Source organism: Equus przewalskii, chromosome 1 (assembly GCF_037783145.1).
Source record: "Equus przewalskii isolate Varuska chromosome 1, EquPr2, whole genome shotgun sequence".
Lineage (NCBI taxonomy): Eukaryota > Metazoa > Chordata > Mammalia > Perissodactyla > Equidae > Equus > Equus przewalskii.
The window spans coordinates 127677769-127691588 of NC_091831.1; the positions used below are offsets into that span (position 1 = coordinate 127677769).

The following is a 13820-nucleotide window of genomic DNA, read 5'->3' on the forward strand; positions in this document are numbered from 1 at the left end:
CCCATTTTAATTCCTGTTTTTTAACTATTTTCACTATTATTTATATTTTATTAATTATTATTATTATTTTTGCATTATTATTGAAATTTAGAATAGAGAATTCCAGAACCTGAAGCCCTTCGGCCAGCTAAGACAAATTATTCCTCATCCATCTAAAAATAAAAAGCAAAAACAAAAAAAGTGAACTCCCTACCTAGAGAAAGACCACACCTTGTGTGTCTCCAGGACACAGCGGGGACTGTCCTGGGGCCGACTTGAGGTAGACAATGGGGAGGGAGAGAAGAGCCCTGTCCCAGAGTCCCAGCTCCAGCCTGAGGGCTGGGTGGCCCCTGCACAGGTGTGATGAACCTTCCAGGCCTGAGCATTGCAGTCAGGAAATGGGCTTCTCAGACTCAGCTTTGTTTCTTACAAGCTTGTGACCTGGGAAAGTCAGTGACCCTCTCTAAACTTCAATTTCCTCACCTGTCAAATGGGGAGAATTTCTCTAAGGTAATAGTCACAAAGGGGCCTTGTGAACCACGAAGTGCCCAACAATAAGAAGACACTGACAGGTGGGGAGCTGCTATTATGTCTCAGGCACCGTACTAGGTAGTTAATCCTCACAGAGTGTAAAACAGTAAGTATGCAGCCTCCTCATTTCATAGTTGGGAAACGAGGCTCAGAGAAGTTAGGTAACTGGCCCAAGGTCACAGAGCTCTGCAGCAGAGAAGCCAGACCAGAACCCGGGCCTGCTGCCTCATAGCCTCTATTCACATAATATTCAGGGATGATGGTGGCTGCTACTGTTGACGTGGTTATGGTTCTGCCGCAGGCAGATGTCAGTGGTGGGGAGGCCTGGTTACCTGGGTGAGGGTGTTCACGTTGCTCCCAGCCCCAAGGAGGAGCCGCACACAGTCGGGGTGGATCCCTTCAGCAGCCGCGTGCAGGGCAGTCAGACCCTCCTGAAACACCAGAGGGATGAGGACGGCGGGGAGGCTGAGGCCAGGCCTCAAGGGGAGAGGACACCCCTTCTGCCATGGCTCCAGGGCTCTTTAAGCTCTCCTCTGCCCTGCTACTGAGGACAGCGACCTTAGTTATTTATGGTTCCCTGAGCCCCGAACCTGACTGTCTCATTTTGAGGGGCATGTGGTACATTCACTCTCTCCTATGCTTTGCTCAGTTCTCCTCACCCTCCAAGCTGTCTCACCCCCTACTCTCTGTCTATTCCCTCCTACTCCAGGAAGCCTTCCCAGATCATCCTGGCCGCAGCGACTTCTCCCTTCTTTGAGTACACACCATGGTATACTTCTTGGTGATCCCTCATGCCTAGAGCCTTCACCAAGCCTCGAGTTTTGTGCTGCTGCTTATCTTTTCCTGGTGGACTGTTAGTCTGAAAACACGTCCTCAGCTTCCCGGCTGCAGGGGCTCTCCCAGGGGAAAATCAGGCCATACCTCAGGCTGTAGGTTCCTCAAAGGCAGGGAGCAAACGAGCCTCATGCATCTCTGCATCCTCTGGGCATGACTCACCGCATTCCGCTCATCCAGGTCCAACCTGATGTCCACGAGTCGCTGCAGCACAGCCAGGTGGCCCCGGGCGGCAGCCAGGTGAAGGGCCGTGTTCCCGTCCTTCAGGGAGAAGGGTTCCTGAGGGGCCAGTAGAGTCACAGACCCCCGCAGGCCCTGGGGACAAGCTGGAGCCGCCCCTCATTTTATAGACGTGGCAGCTGAGGTTCAGAGAGGGGAGGTGACACGTCAAGGTATGTCCCTAAGAAGGAACCACAGACGGAGGACCAGGGCAAGGACCCCTGAGGAACCCACAGAAGCATCCAGAAGGGAAGATCCAACTTTGGCCATTCATCATGCCCAGAAGGCCCCTGGGACATAGCTAGCTGACCCAGTCGTGGAAGCCTCCTGGCTCAAGCTCTCTCCTCTACCCGGCCTGTCTCACTGCCCTCCTGAGGAAGGAATCAAGACCTTCGCATTTAAGCACAGATCCTTAAAGGGCCCAGTGAGGATGTGAACACACAGCATACCAAGCCACAGCAGCACTGACGACAGATAGAACATACCCGCCATGGGAGACCCACACATCCATCAAATAGCTCTAACTATCTGATGGGATCGAAGATGAAAGATTTAAATTTCCTTTACGATCACTGTCATATTAATAAATAAAAATTGTTTAAAATATCCCCTCACCAGCCGTTCCGCTCCTCCCCCACCCTCTGCAGATGCGCACACAGTGACCTGGTTGGCTCGCTGCTGCAAGCAAGCACCAGGCTGTGGGAAATGTGGCCACGGTGTGAAGTCTCTGTTCAAGAAGACACGAAGGAAGCGGGTGAACCGTGGGGGCTGCAGGTGCCCATAGGTAGCAGGCTGTGGAGACAGGGTGGGGCTTTCTTCTTCCCTCTAGGTTATAAATACCCACATCCTGCCCTTTGAAGCTGCAGGTGGCATGGACCCCCTAACAGGGCGCTGGGACTCTGCCTGGGGAGGGCAGCGGGCTCAGAGGCAGGAGAGCTGGGCAGAAGGAGGCCTTGACTTTGGGCCTAGTGCCCTCTCCCCTCCGCCCATGGGGATGCCCAGCCTCTCCACCTCTCTGAGGCCCTGTCAGCATCTCCCTGACATTCCCAGGGGAACTAATGACTCCCTGGGCTCTGTAAGCCTCCCTACCTACAGCACCTGTGGCATGACGTGTGTTGTCATCACTTCTGACAGCTCTACCTCCCTGTGCAGGCTGTGGGGTCCTAGTAGGAGCCAGACCTTCAGTGGCTCAAAGCCTTGAAAAGCATTCTGAACCCCTCCTCAAATGAAATTCAAAATGAAGACGCTCCTCATCTGAAAGTACAAAACTTAACAGGAGCATGCAATTTTAAAAGCTTCCTTTTAGAATTTCTGATTGCAAGATTCTGGGTAAGTTCATCAGAGCTGGACTTTTCTTGTTTTCTAGTTTGGGAGCTCCTGTTCTCCTAGGGCCCTGAGTACAATCATTTTTGCCTCCTGGGTGGACATGTCCTGGCAAGGGCTGTCCTTTACACCTCTCCGTACTCCCAGTTCCTGACCCCGTGCTGGCACAGAGCATGACGTGCTCAGGCCGTGTTTCCGAAATGAAGGAAATTGGCCTGATCTCATTCTCGGAAACTGACTCAGCCTTTTCATCCTGAAAGGATGAGTGTGGACGACAGATTCAGTACAGACTCCAAGGGCTCAGTGCCCCAGGAGGCAGCCTGGTGAGAGGGAGGAGCACAGCGCTAGGTATCAGGATGCTGGTTCCAAATTCAGCTCAACCTTTGTCTTGCTGTGTGACCTTGGCTAAAGGATCCCCCTCTTTGGGCCTCAGTTTCCACATCTGTAAAGTGAAAAGGTTGAACTTGCCCTTGATGAAGGGGCTTCCATTTCTAAGACCTTGCAGTGCCTTTCTCTGTGAACTCTCTGTCACTAGCTTATAAACAGAGCTCCTCTCCTGGCGGAGCACATTAATCAGAAGATTAAAAATGGAGTTTGTCTCTTTGTTGGAAGCATTGTTTAGAATTTGCTGCAACACATTTGCCTAACGATTCAAAATGGTCCACTGATACGAGTCATTTGTAGGATAGCCCCCTCTGGTCCCCATCCCTCACCCCTTCTCAGATTGGAGAAATCCTGCTGGTAAGCTCCCCACCCTAAGTGAACTGCTCCCTCCTCAGCGCCCTGACCCTGCTTTCACCATAACCATAGTAGATTACTAAAATACAAAGAAAGCAAATAACCAGCAGGTGTGTGGCTACCAGCCCCCAACCCTTTCCCACACCGCCTAACACCAGGCATCCCCAGCGACACCACAGTCCCACTCAAACCCACTCCAGGCAGCACTACCGACCAGATTTGCCATCCTGACTCCCCACTTCGGATCATAGCTCCTTACTAGGACTGTGGTGTTGAGTTCCTTGAGTAAGAAACTATGTCTTGGGCATCTTTGTGCTCCTCACCCATAGCACAGGGCTGGCCCATGGCACGTGCTCAAAAATTGCCTGCTGGATGAACATCAGACACACTCTGGTCTTTGGGCCGATCCAGCCCCTCCAGGATGCTGGAGTCAGAAGTAAGCACAGGTGAGCTGCCAGCACCCGCCCTGGTCAGGAGCCCAGAGCCTGGGCCCTCCCCTGGGACCCATGGTTACAGTACCTTGTCTTTGACACTGTGGTCACAGCCAGAGCCCACAAGGAAGTCCAGAGCATCCAGCTGCCCGTGCTCAGCAGCCCGGTGAAACGCTGTCCTTCCCAGCTGGAAAGAGAAGAGAGTGAACCTTCCATGCCCTGCCCCCCTGGCCTCTGTTTCCCCAACCACTCTGGGTTTACAGTGACCTTTCCTGCCCCTCTCCTGCTCCCCCCTCCCTTTGCCCTACACACCCTGGCTGGAAAGCCCAGACCCAATATCCCAACAAGACCCCACTTGGGGTGGGGGGGACCCTCCCCCACTGAAATCCCTCTGTGGCTCCCTGATACCTACTGGGTAAGGGACAGATTCCTGAGGCTGAGGGTCAAGATCTCCATGACGAGCCTCAGCACCTCCTTGGGGCCTCACTCCCAAGATTCCAGTCCATCTGAACTCACACACCATGGGCCTTTCCCACCTCTAAAGCTCTAGCGATGCCCTCTCCTCCATTTGGAATTCTCCCCTGCTTTCCAACTTTGCCCACAAAATCCAGTTCATTCACGGAACGCCACCTCCTCTGGGAAGCAGACAGGAGTGGCCCCCTTCTCTATCTTGTCTAGTCCTTAACAGAACCTGTCTGAGGGAGCTGACCATGTTCTGCCTGCGGCCTGCTATTTGTGCCCTCATGTCCCTTCCAGACCAGCAGCTCCCTGAGGTGGGGTCCAGTCTACACCACTCATAGCTCAAAGGATGCACTCAAGGAATGGGCAGGAGTGGTCCCAGGAGCCCCTGGCCCAATGAGAAGGACAAAGAGCCTTGAGGCCACTCTCACCTTGTCAGCGTGGTCCAGAGCCACGTCCTCCAGGTCCTCCATTATGAACGCCAGCACTGGCACGTGGCCTTTTTGGGCTGCGCAGTGCAGTAAGGTCAGACCCTCCTGGAAACAAGCCAGGGTGGTCCCTGCAGTGTGCGAAGGGAGGCCCTTCTCACACACTGGCTGTCTCCCCAACGGTGAGTGTTCATGACCCAGAACTCAGCTTCCCCATGGAAACAACACTGTAAATGGAGATGGGCCCCTGGGATAACTCAGCCTCACAGGGGCGGGTGGGAGTCAGGATGCCAGAGTTCAAATCTGTGCTGCGCTCCAGCGTTTATCAGCTCTGTGGCCTAGGGCTAGTTACCTCTACCTTCCTGAGCCTCCACTTTCTCAGAGGTCAAATTAGCTTAATAATCTTGAGCATCACCTACAGGAAACGTACTTTATAAACTGAAAATGATTCGAGGATGTAAGCTGAGGCTGTATGGCACTAACAGTCCCAGAACATCCCCACAGAATGTTGTTATGGAGGTTCTAGCATCTGCTTTCCTTGATAGAGCAGCAAATGAGGAAGGCGGTGGCTAAGTGCCCAGTGTCTGTCACTAGGAAGTCACCCCCTAACCTTCCAGGGAGGACTGAAAGCAGCGTGGTCTGCAGGGACTAGGGACTAGGGGATTAGTGGGCCAGGGGGAGGAGGTGGTAGGGTGGGGGGTGCGGAAGAAGGTCTCTTGGCCCCAGAAGCAACAATTAAGGAAGGAGGTTTGCAAACCCTATGTTCACAGCCCAGAGCTTCCACCCTGGCCTTGCATCACAGCTAGATTATTTGGAACACTGATTTTCAAGTAGATGGCAACCATCGATGGGTCATGATCTTGCAGCATGGGTTACACAGGAATAGCATTTGTCAAATCTCAGTGAGTATAAACTTAATATTTGTGTATTTCATTGTATGTAAAGAAATGAACTCTAGTTAATGACATGCACACTGAAGTATTTAGAGGGAAGTACATTGATGTCTGCAATTTCGAAATGCATCCAAAATTTATAAAGAACTCTAAAAACTCATCAATAACAAATTAAACAACTCAACTAAAAAATAATTTGGGGGGGCCAGCCCATGGCCAAGTGGTTAAGTTCATGTGCTCTGCTTCAGCAGCCCAGGGTTTCACTGGTTTGAATCGTGGGCACGGAACCGCTCATCAAGCCATGCTGAGGTGGCGTCCCACATGCCACAACTAAAAGTACACAACCGGGGGGCTTTGGGGAGAAAAAGGAAAAATAAAATCTTAAAATAAATAAATAAATAAAAATAATTTGGAGACCAAAGAAGATATATGAATGGCAAATAAGCACATGAAAACATATCTGACATCATTAGTCATTGCTGAAATGTAAGTTAAAACCACAAAGAGTTTCTAACAATAGAGTAAGGAAAGGGAAAAATGCTAACATTACAGTGGAGAACCTGGACAACACCACTTTCACCAAGAGATCAAGGGTGATATTGTGATTTATAATAAGAATTATATATTTGGTCTTCATCGTTGTCTCTGGCACAAAGCTCCTTTAGGTTACCCTAGCAGTAAGAGCCAGAAAGGAATCTCTTGTTATGTTAATGAGGGGCCTGGGGAAGCCCTAGGTAACCTAAAGACAGGGGCTGGTTGCCTGGGAACCAACCAGTGATTAGAGGGTTGGAACTTTCAGCCCCACCCCCCTGACCTCCAGAAAGAGGAGAAGGGCTGGAGGTTGAATCAATCACCCACGGCCAAGGATTTAATCAGTCATGCCTAAGTAATTAAGCCTCATAAAAACCCAAAGGGACGGGGTTTGGAGAGCTTCCAGGTTGGTGAAATAGAATGCATCCACGTGCCAGGCCCCAAATTCCATAGGGACAGAAGCTCCTGCTTTTGGAACCTGGCTCTACGTATCTCTATATCTGGCTATTGATTTGGTGGGGGATCAGAATTAGTCACCCCAAAATGTGTCTCTTTGGCTTGATTATCTTTAAGAACAAAAGACTGAAAGAAACTTTGACCTTCCCCCTCACTGTCTAAAAGAATTTAGGATAGAAGGGCCTGTTCCAGGAAGGAGCTAATACCTCAAGATAACCTTGTCTGTAGCTGGCCCAGCAAACACTTGATTAACAAATATTTGCATTTTCATCTCCATGTAAATTGTCTTCCTCTCCTTTGAGGCCCCAAACCACTACTCCCAGCATGGGCCTTTGTCTTTAGCTGAAGATGGTATTTAAGGTGGCGGCTTTGGCCATTCTAGCCGGCTACTCAGTTTTCCTGGGTTTCTCCCATGTATACATGTTATAAAGCTTTGATTTTCTCCTGTTATTCTGTCTCATGTCAATTTCATTCTTAGGCTAGCCAGAAGGACCTAGAGGGTAGAGGACTTGTCTTCCTCCCCTACAATTCCTATCCTTTAATATCCTTTGTAATAAACTGATAATCTAGTAAGTAAACTGGTTTCCTGGGTTCTGAGAGCTGTTCTAGCAAATTAATCAAAACTAAGAAGGGGGGTCATGGGAGCCTCTGATTTATAGACAGTTGGTCAGAAGCACAGGTAACAATGTGGACTTGAGACTGGCATCTGAAGTGGGGGCAGTCTTGTGGGACTGAGCCCCTAACTTATGAAATCTGATGCCATCTCCAGGTGGACAGTGTCAGAACTGAGTTAAATTGTGGGACACCCGGTGAATGTCCATGGAGAATTGAGTTAATTGCTTGGTGTTGTGGAAAATACATCACATCAGAATTGGTATCAGAACTGGATCAAGGTAACAACCTCACTAGTGTTATCACTAGATACAAATCATGTTGGTGTGACACGCCCCCTAATACGAGGTGATGAGAAGGGCACTTGACCTCTGTGGTCTTCTTCCCAAAATTCCATAACCCCAGTCTATCTAATCATGAGAAAAACATCCAACAAACCCAAATTGAAGGGCATTCTACAAAATAATTGACCACTACTCTTTAAAAGTGTCAAAGAAAGTGTCATGAAAAACAAGGAAAGACTAAGAAATCGTCTCAAGATTGGAGGAGACAAGATGACTAAATACTGTAGGATATTAACAGGAAAACTGGTGAAATTCTAATACAGTCTATAGCAAAATTTTAAATATCACCAATGCCTGGCAAGGTAGAGCCAGGTAAACAGCAGGGCAAAGAGAAAGCTTTAGGGCAGAAGCAGGAAGGGGTGGATGGATTGTGGGCCTGGCTCAATCCTCATCTAAGATGTGATGAATATCTTTGGGGAAGACCTTCCACAGGGATGGAAAGGAAGGCTGCGATGGACTGTTTACAAAGACGGCTGCAACTATTCCTCCCACCCTTGGAAGCACCGTAAGTTACTGGACTGTGCTACCCTTCTCATCCAGAGGGGGAATCCAATATTCTCCTCCCCCTGGATCTAGGGTGGCATGTAATGGGCTTTGACCAGTAGAATGTGGTATGATATCATGTGACCTTCCAGCCTTGAACTCAAGAAACCTTGCCACTTCCTCTCTTGCTTTTTTCTATGCGTGGGGTAGCAACATAAGGAAGGCCAGCCTGCCCTCCGTGAAGATCAGCCACCACCTGGAGAAACAAGCCACACCATCCCAGACGTTCCAACCCTCCCTGCAGAGGCTGCAGACATGCAAGGGAGGCCACCCAGAGAGAGCTAGCCCCCAGCCCAACCTCCTGCTGATTGTGGTCTCATAAGTGAGCCCAGGAAAGACCACAGGAACTGCCCAGCCAATGCAGAATTATGAAAAATAATAAATCATTGTTATGTTAAACCACTAAGTTTTAGGGTGGTTTGTTACTGAAAATAGAAAACTAATACAGAGGGGATCTGCTTAGCCAGAAGAGTCCGTTATTCAGAGCCCTGCCCCTGCCCTCAACACACACCCAAGACCCCGCCTCCCTCATTCTAGAACAATGAGGCTCATTCACAGCTCTGTGTTTATAGCAAATTCCATCAAGACAGCTACTGGATTCCCTAGGGCCACTGAGCTTCTCCAAGGCCAAGCAGGCCAAGCAGGCAGGACAGGACAGAAGGACTCTCAGCTGGAACCGGGGTGCCATCCTAGGGTCCCTCCTGATAGGCCCTCACTCTCTCACTCCCACACTCTGGGCTCAGATCCTGTGGTCCATAACCCAGGGGCATCCTTCCCTGGGAGCTGTCAGACATTCCCACCAACAACAACAAATCCTGACAATGGCATAAGCACAACTCTCATGTGCCATGGCCCTTTGTGGTGTCTAGTGAAGCCTACGGACCCATTCTCAGAAAAATGTTTACTTAAATGCATAAAATAAATTATATAGGAAGAAATTTTAATCAAATACACAGGCTTACAATGGTGTATTGTTTCATATTGCTGCTGTAACAAATTACCATACACTCAGTGGCTTAAAACACCACAAATGTACTATCTTACAGCTCTGGAGCCGGAGTCTAAAATGGGTTGGCAGGGCTGTGCCTCTTCTGGAGGCCCTAAGGGAGAATCCCTTTCCTGGTCTCTCCAGCTTCCAGAGCCTGCCACATTCCTAGGCTCGTGGCCGCATCACTCCAACCTCTGCCTCCTCCATCACATCTCCTTCTCGGACCCTCTGCCTTCCTCTTCCTCCTCTAAGAACCTTTGTGGGCCCGTGTGGATAATCTAGGATAATCTCCCCGCCTCAAGGTCCTTAACCTAATCACACCTGCGAAGTCCCTTTTGCCATGTTAGATTCTGGGGTTCACAGGCTCCAAGGTTAGGACATGGACATCTTTGGGGGCTATTACTCTGCCCACGACAAAAGGAAACCAATTATATTGAAACAGAATTAGCAAAAATATCAAAAAGCAAATTTTCAATCTAGTAACATACGTGCTTTATTGATCCATTAAACAACAAGATCTAGTGAAGGATTGGTAACTGCCATAATTTCTAAGTAATGATGAACATAAATAGTATTTTGATATACCTTAAAAACTGTAACGTGATATGAAAATAGCTACATTTTCTATAAGTGATAAGTCACAGGTAATACTAATACTACCCACATTCATCACTGAAAGAAATGCTAAATTTTCAAGTAGAAGTTATGTTAAAAAAAATACATACTTTTTTTCCCATCCGAGTCGCTGGACCCCTGAACTCTCTCTAAGGACCAAGGCTGAGAACTCCTGGCTGAAGGTTTTTGGCCCGGAAATGACTGCATTTTCCTAAGGGCCACTGAGACACCAGCGCAGGGACTCCAGGCACTCCGACTCGCGGGCCCCGCCTCCCTCAAACCCCAGGGCCCACCAGTGAGCGGCGAGGCACTGCCAGGCTCCCCAAGGGACCAGGCACCGAGCCAGGCACTTCGCCCACAGCACTGTTCTTGTTTCTCCCTCAGCTCAGAGGGGGTCCTAGCATCCCCACTTCCAAATGGGAAAACTGGGGTTCAAAGGGTGAAGTAACTTGCTGAAGGCCCCACAGTTCGGTAAACGGTGCCTTCCTCCTTCCACACAGACCACAAGAGAGGCAGGGGCCGGCCGGGCAGAGGAGGAGGCCACACCCCATCTCATCTAACCTTCCTAAGACCCTCAGAGGGTGTTCCTTCGGTTCCTCTTGTGTAAATAAGAAGGCTGCCCAGAGGGCTGGGGACTGTCCCCACACCAGAGGGTGGTAAAGGGTTGGGGGGGGATCAGAAGAAAGAGGCTTTCAGTGTTGATAGAAGACATACCCCAGACCCTTCTCTCAGCCCCAGGGGAAGCAGTGAGGGTGCCAGCTTCACAGGGCTGAGCTTAGCTGGGGCTTCGGGAGGGTTCTCAGAGGGCCAGGGCAAGCTGGAGCAGGCAGAGGCTCATGGCGGGCAGGAGGGGGCAGAGATGGGGTAGACCTGTGCAGCTGGGGGCAGGAGGAAGAGAGGAGGCAGGGGCAGGGGGGCCTTACCTTGTTCTCACAGTGGATCTTGGCCCCAGAGTTGACCAGGATCTGCAGGATCCTTAAGTGGCCGAACCAGGCAGACAGGAGAAGCGCGTTCATCCCAAACTGGGGGAGAGGACACAGGGGAGGAGGGGAGGAGAATGTAAGGAGGTGTGGTTGTGCCACCTGGGCCCTATCTGCACTGCATAGTCATACAACCATGAGGGACCATCCAGGCCAGGGAGCTTCCAGCTTTGGGAACTCAAAGTCCAGAGGCTGGCCCTGTGGCTGAGTGGTTAAGTTCACCCTCTCTGCTTCAGCAGCCCAGGATTTCATCAGGTCGGATCCTGGGTGTGGACCCAGCACTGCTCATCAAGCCATGCTGAGGTTGCGTCCCACATAGTAAAATTAGAAGGACCTACAACTAGAATATACAACCACGTACTGGGGGGCTTTGGGGAGAAGAAGAAGAAAAAAGATGGGCAACAGATGTTAGCTCAGGGCCAATCTTTAAATAAATAAATAAAGTCCAGGAATTTTTTTGTTTTTTGGTGAGGAAGATTGGCCCTGAGCTAACAACTGTTGCCAATCTTTCTCTTTTTGCTTGAGGGAGATTGTCCCTGAGCTAACATCTGTGCCAATAGACCAGAACATATTTTCTCACAGAAAGTGTCATGTGTGGCTCTAGGTCTCCTGGCAAGGCCAAAAGCCTGTCATACGTAGAATGAACCGACAGTGTGGTCTCCTCTGATAGGCCAAAGAATCTCCCCAGCAGCATAAGAAGCAGGCCTGCAGTGGGCAAGTGCTCCCACGTGCAGCTGGGAGCTGAAATGCAGAGCCCACCTCAAGAAGAACTAGGGGTCAGTGTCCCCTTTACCTATGCCCACCCTCGGCATGTTCCAAGCTGCCTGGGGCCTAGGGCAGGGGCCACAAGGACAGGGTTGGTCAGCTCCTAGTCCTGAATCAGCCTCAATTTCACAGTCGGACCTCTAGGAGGGAGAGTGCCCCACCCAGCACTTGCACGGAACACCCCGGATCATAGCTGCCTCCCCACTGGCCCCACAAAGAGCCTTTGTGAGGAGCACCAGGAAAGGGGGTCTTAGTGGCTGGCACCAGAATTCCTCTTAGGGACGGAACTCCGTCTGGGTAAAACCTTTGACAAGTGGTGGGAGTGAAAGGTGAAACTGATCAGCAGCCACTGGGCATCCAAAGACAGTCTTGTGGCTCTGCTTTAGAAAGGGCAGGAATTTGGAGGCAGGAAGGCTGTGGTGCAGACAAGGAGCATTGGGGTGGGGGGACAGACGCTGAGGCCAAGACAAGGAAGAGGTCAAGGGACTTAAAGAACAGGAATGCCAGAGAGGATTTTAGGATTTGTAGACTGTTTTCATGTGTGACGTAAATCCCCTCCATCTCTTATTTTGGAAAGCCTGCCCACACTGGAAGCTTTCTGTAAATAGGGTCTCTGTGGAAACCAGGGAGAAGCACTGAGAGCCACAGTGGGGGTGATGCCAAGGTAGCGATAAGGCACTATTTGCAAAATTTCAAGAGGACGGCAAAGACTGAGCAGAAGCTAGAAGTAAGAGCCAGCACTGACCACAAGAACCTAAGCCCTTCCTGCTGAAATCTCGGGGAAGGTGTTGGACCTGACATAGCAGCTCAAATGGGGACTGGAGCTGTTCTCAGCTAGAGCCAAAGAGGCCAGGAAACACAGCACCAGCTCAAAGCTCAGCCCCGGGAAGAGTTATCAGTAACTGTGGGCTGGCTGGACGAGGCACAGGGTGGAGTCCAGAGGGAGAAACCCACAGCAGGTGGGAATGATGATGGGTGTCAAGGCTCAGGGCTGGGGGAGGAGGGTCATGGGAGCCAGAGCCTCCTGCCAGTGGGAACCCCAGGGATATTCACAGTCCTAGATCCAGGAACCTTCCAGGACAGAGCCGTGTGGCATATCACTAGAGACCTTCCCTCAACAACAGGATTTCCCTCTCCAGTATCTCCTCCACTCTCCTGTTACTAAACTAGGCATGCCCACCAGCCTTCTTACTGCTCCAAATGTCTTTATTACTGCTCTCAAAGGAAATAGAGAAGATCTATAAAAGGACTTTGTCTTCCTATTCTCCCTCATATCTTCCTTTCTCACTCAGTCCCTCAAGGAAGAAATAACAGAGCACAGTGGTGAGAGTGGCGTCTTTGTGAGCAAAGGGCTGATGCAAGAGGTTCCAGTGTTTTATTGGGAAACTCAGACTAAGGATCCCAGACACTCTCCTTCCAGAGTCCCCTCTAAAGGAGGCCGAAGCAGGTACGGGTAGGGGTGGAGAGGCAGGTGCAGCTGCCCCACTCACTCCCAGCCCCACTCGAAATCAAGCCCCCTCGAGGTGGGGCCTGAGAGCAGAGAGAAGCCAGGCCAAAGAAAAGTATTTCTATGGAAGCTAAGTCTCTGCAGGGAAGTTTATAATTTTTTTTTTTTTTAATTTAAATTCAGACTTTTTCGGGTATCCCTGTCAAAATTCAGACCTCTCCCCAAACCTGTAGAGATAATTTTGCAGACCCTGTTATTCTTCAGTGCTCTCTCTCAGCAATGTGCTGCCTGCCAATTTGTTAAGTAAGACTGTTAGTCTTTATCCAGGTTGTTGGTTAAAGGGTTACCCAGGACAGAGCCCTGTGGCATCTCATGAGAGACCTTCCTCCCAATGGCTTTACAAATAAGGCCTTTGTCAACTCACCCAATTTTCCGTTCTACAACTCATATCTCTCCCTGTTCATAGGGTATCACGAGGGGCTGAAAAGGCTCTCTGAGAGCTGAAAGGCCCTTGAAAATGGAGAGATCTTTATGACTGTGCAAGGGAAAAATGGGATCGGTGCAGTGTCACTGGCGCCCGAAGACTTGACTTCCTGCCTACCCTGCACCTGTGCATCTGCGTGTCAGCAGCGACCTCGGCAAAGACCCCTGGCTCGTAGACCCAGAGAGAGCTCGATGCCCCTCCATCACCCTGAGACAGACAG

The 13820-nt window shown here is 50.3% G+C and overlaps 1 protein-coding gene across 6 annotated transcripts in view; it reads right to left on the reverse strand.

Annotated features, from left to right (window-relative positions):
* ANKDD1A (ankyrin repeat and death domain containing 1A) overlaps window positions 1-13820 on the reverse strand; it is a 41201-nt gene that overhangs the window by 20515 nt on the left and 6866 nt on the right. For 5 of the 6 annotated variants that reach the window (XM_070623348.1, XM_070623366.1, XM_070623345.1 and 2 more), the window contains exons 4-8: window positions 10848-10946; window positions 4946-5050; window positions 4144-4242; window positions 1507-1605; window positions 843-941 (exon numbers count right to left, since the gene is read on the reverse strand). In XM_070623348.1, coding sequence (XP_070479449.1) covers window positions 843-941; window positions 1507-1605; window positions 4144-4242; window positions 4946-5050; window positions 10848-10946 — 501 coding nt within the window. The remainder of the gene's footprint in view (window positions 1-842; window positions 942-1506; window positions 1606-4143; window positions 4243-4945; window positions 5051-10847; window positions 10947-13820) is intronic. The other variant, XM_070623360.1, reaches the window with a different exon arrangement.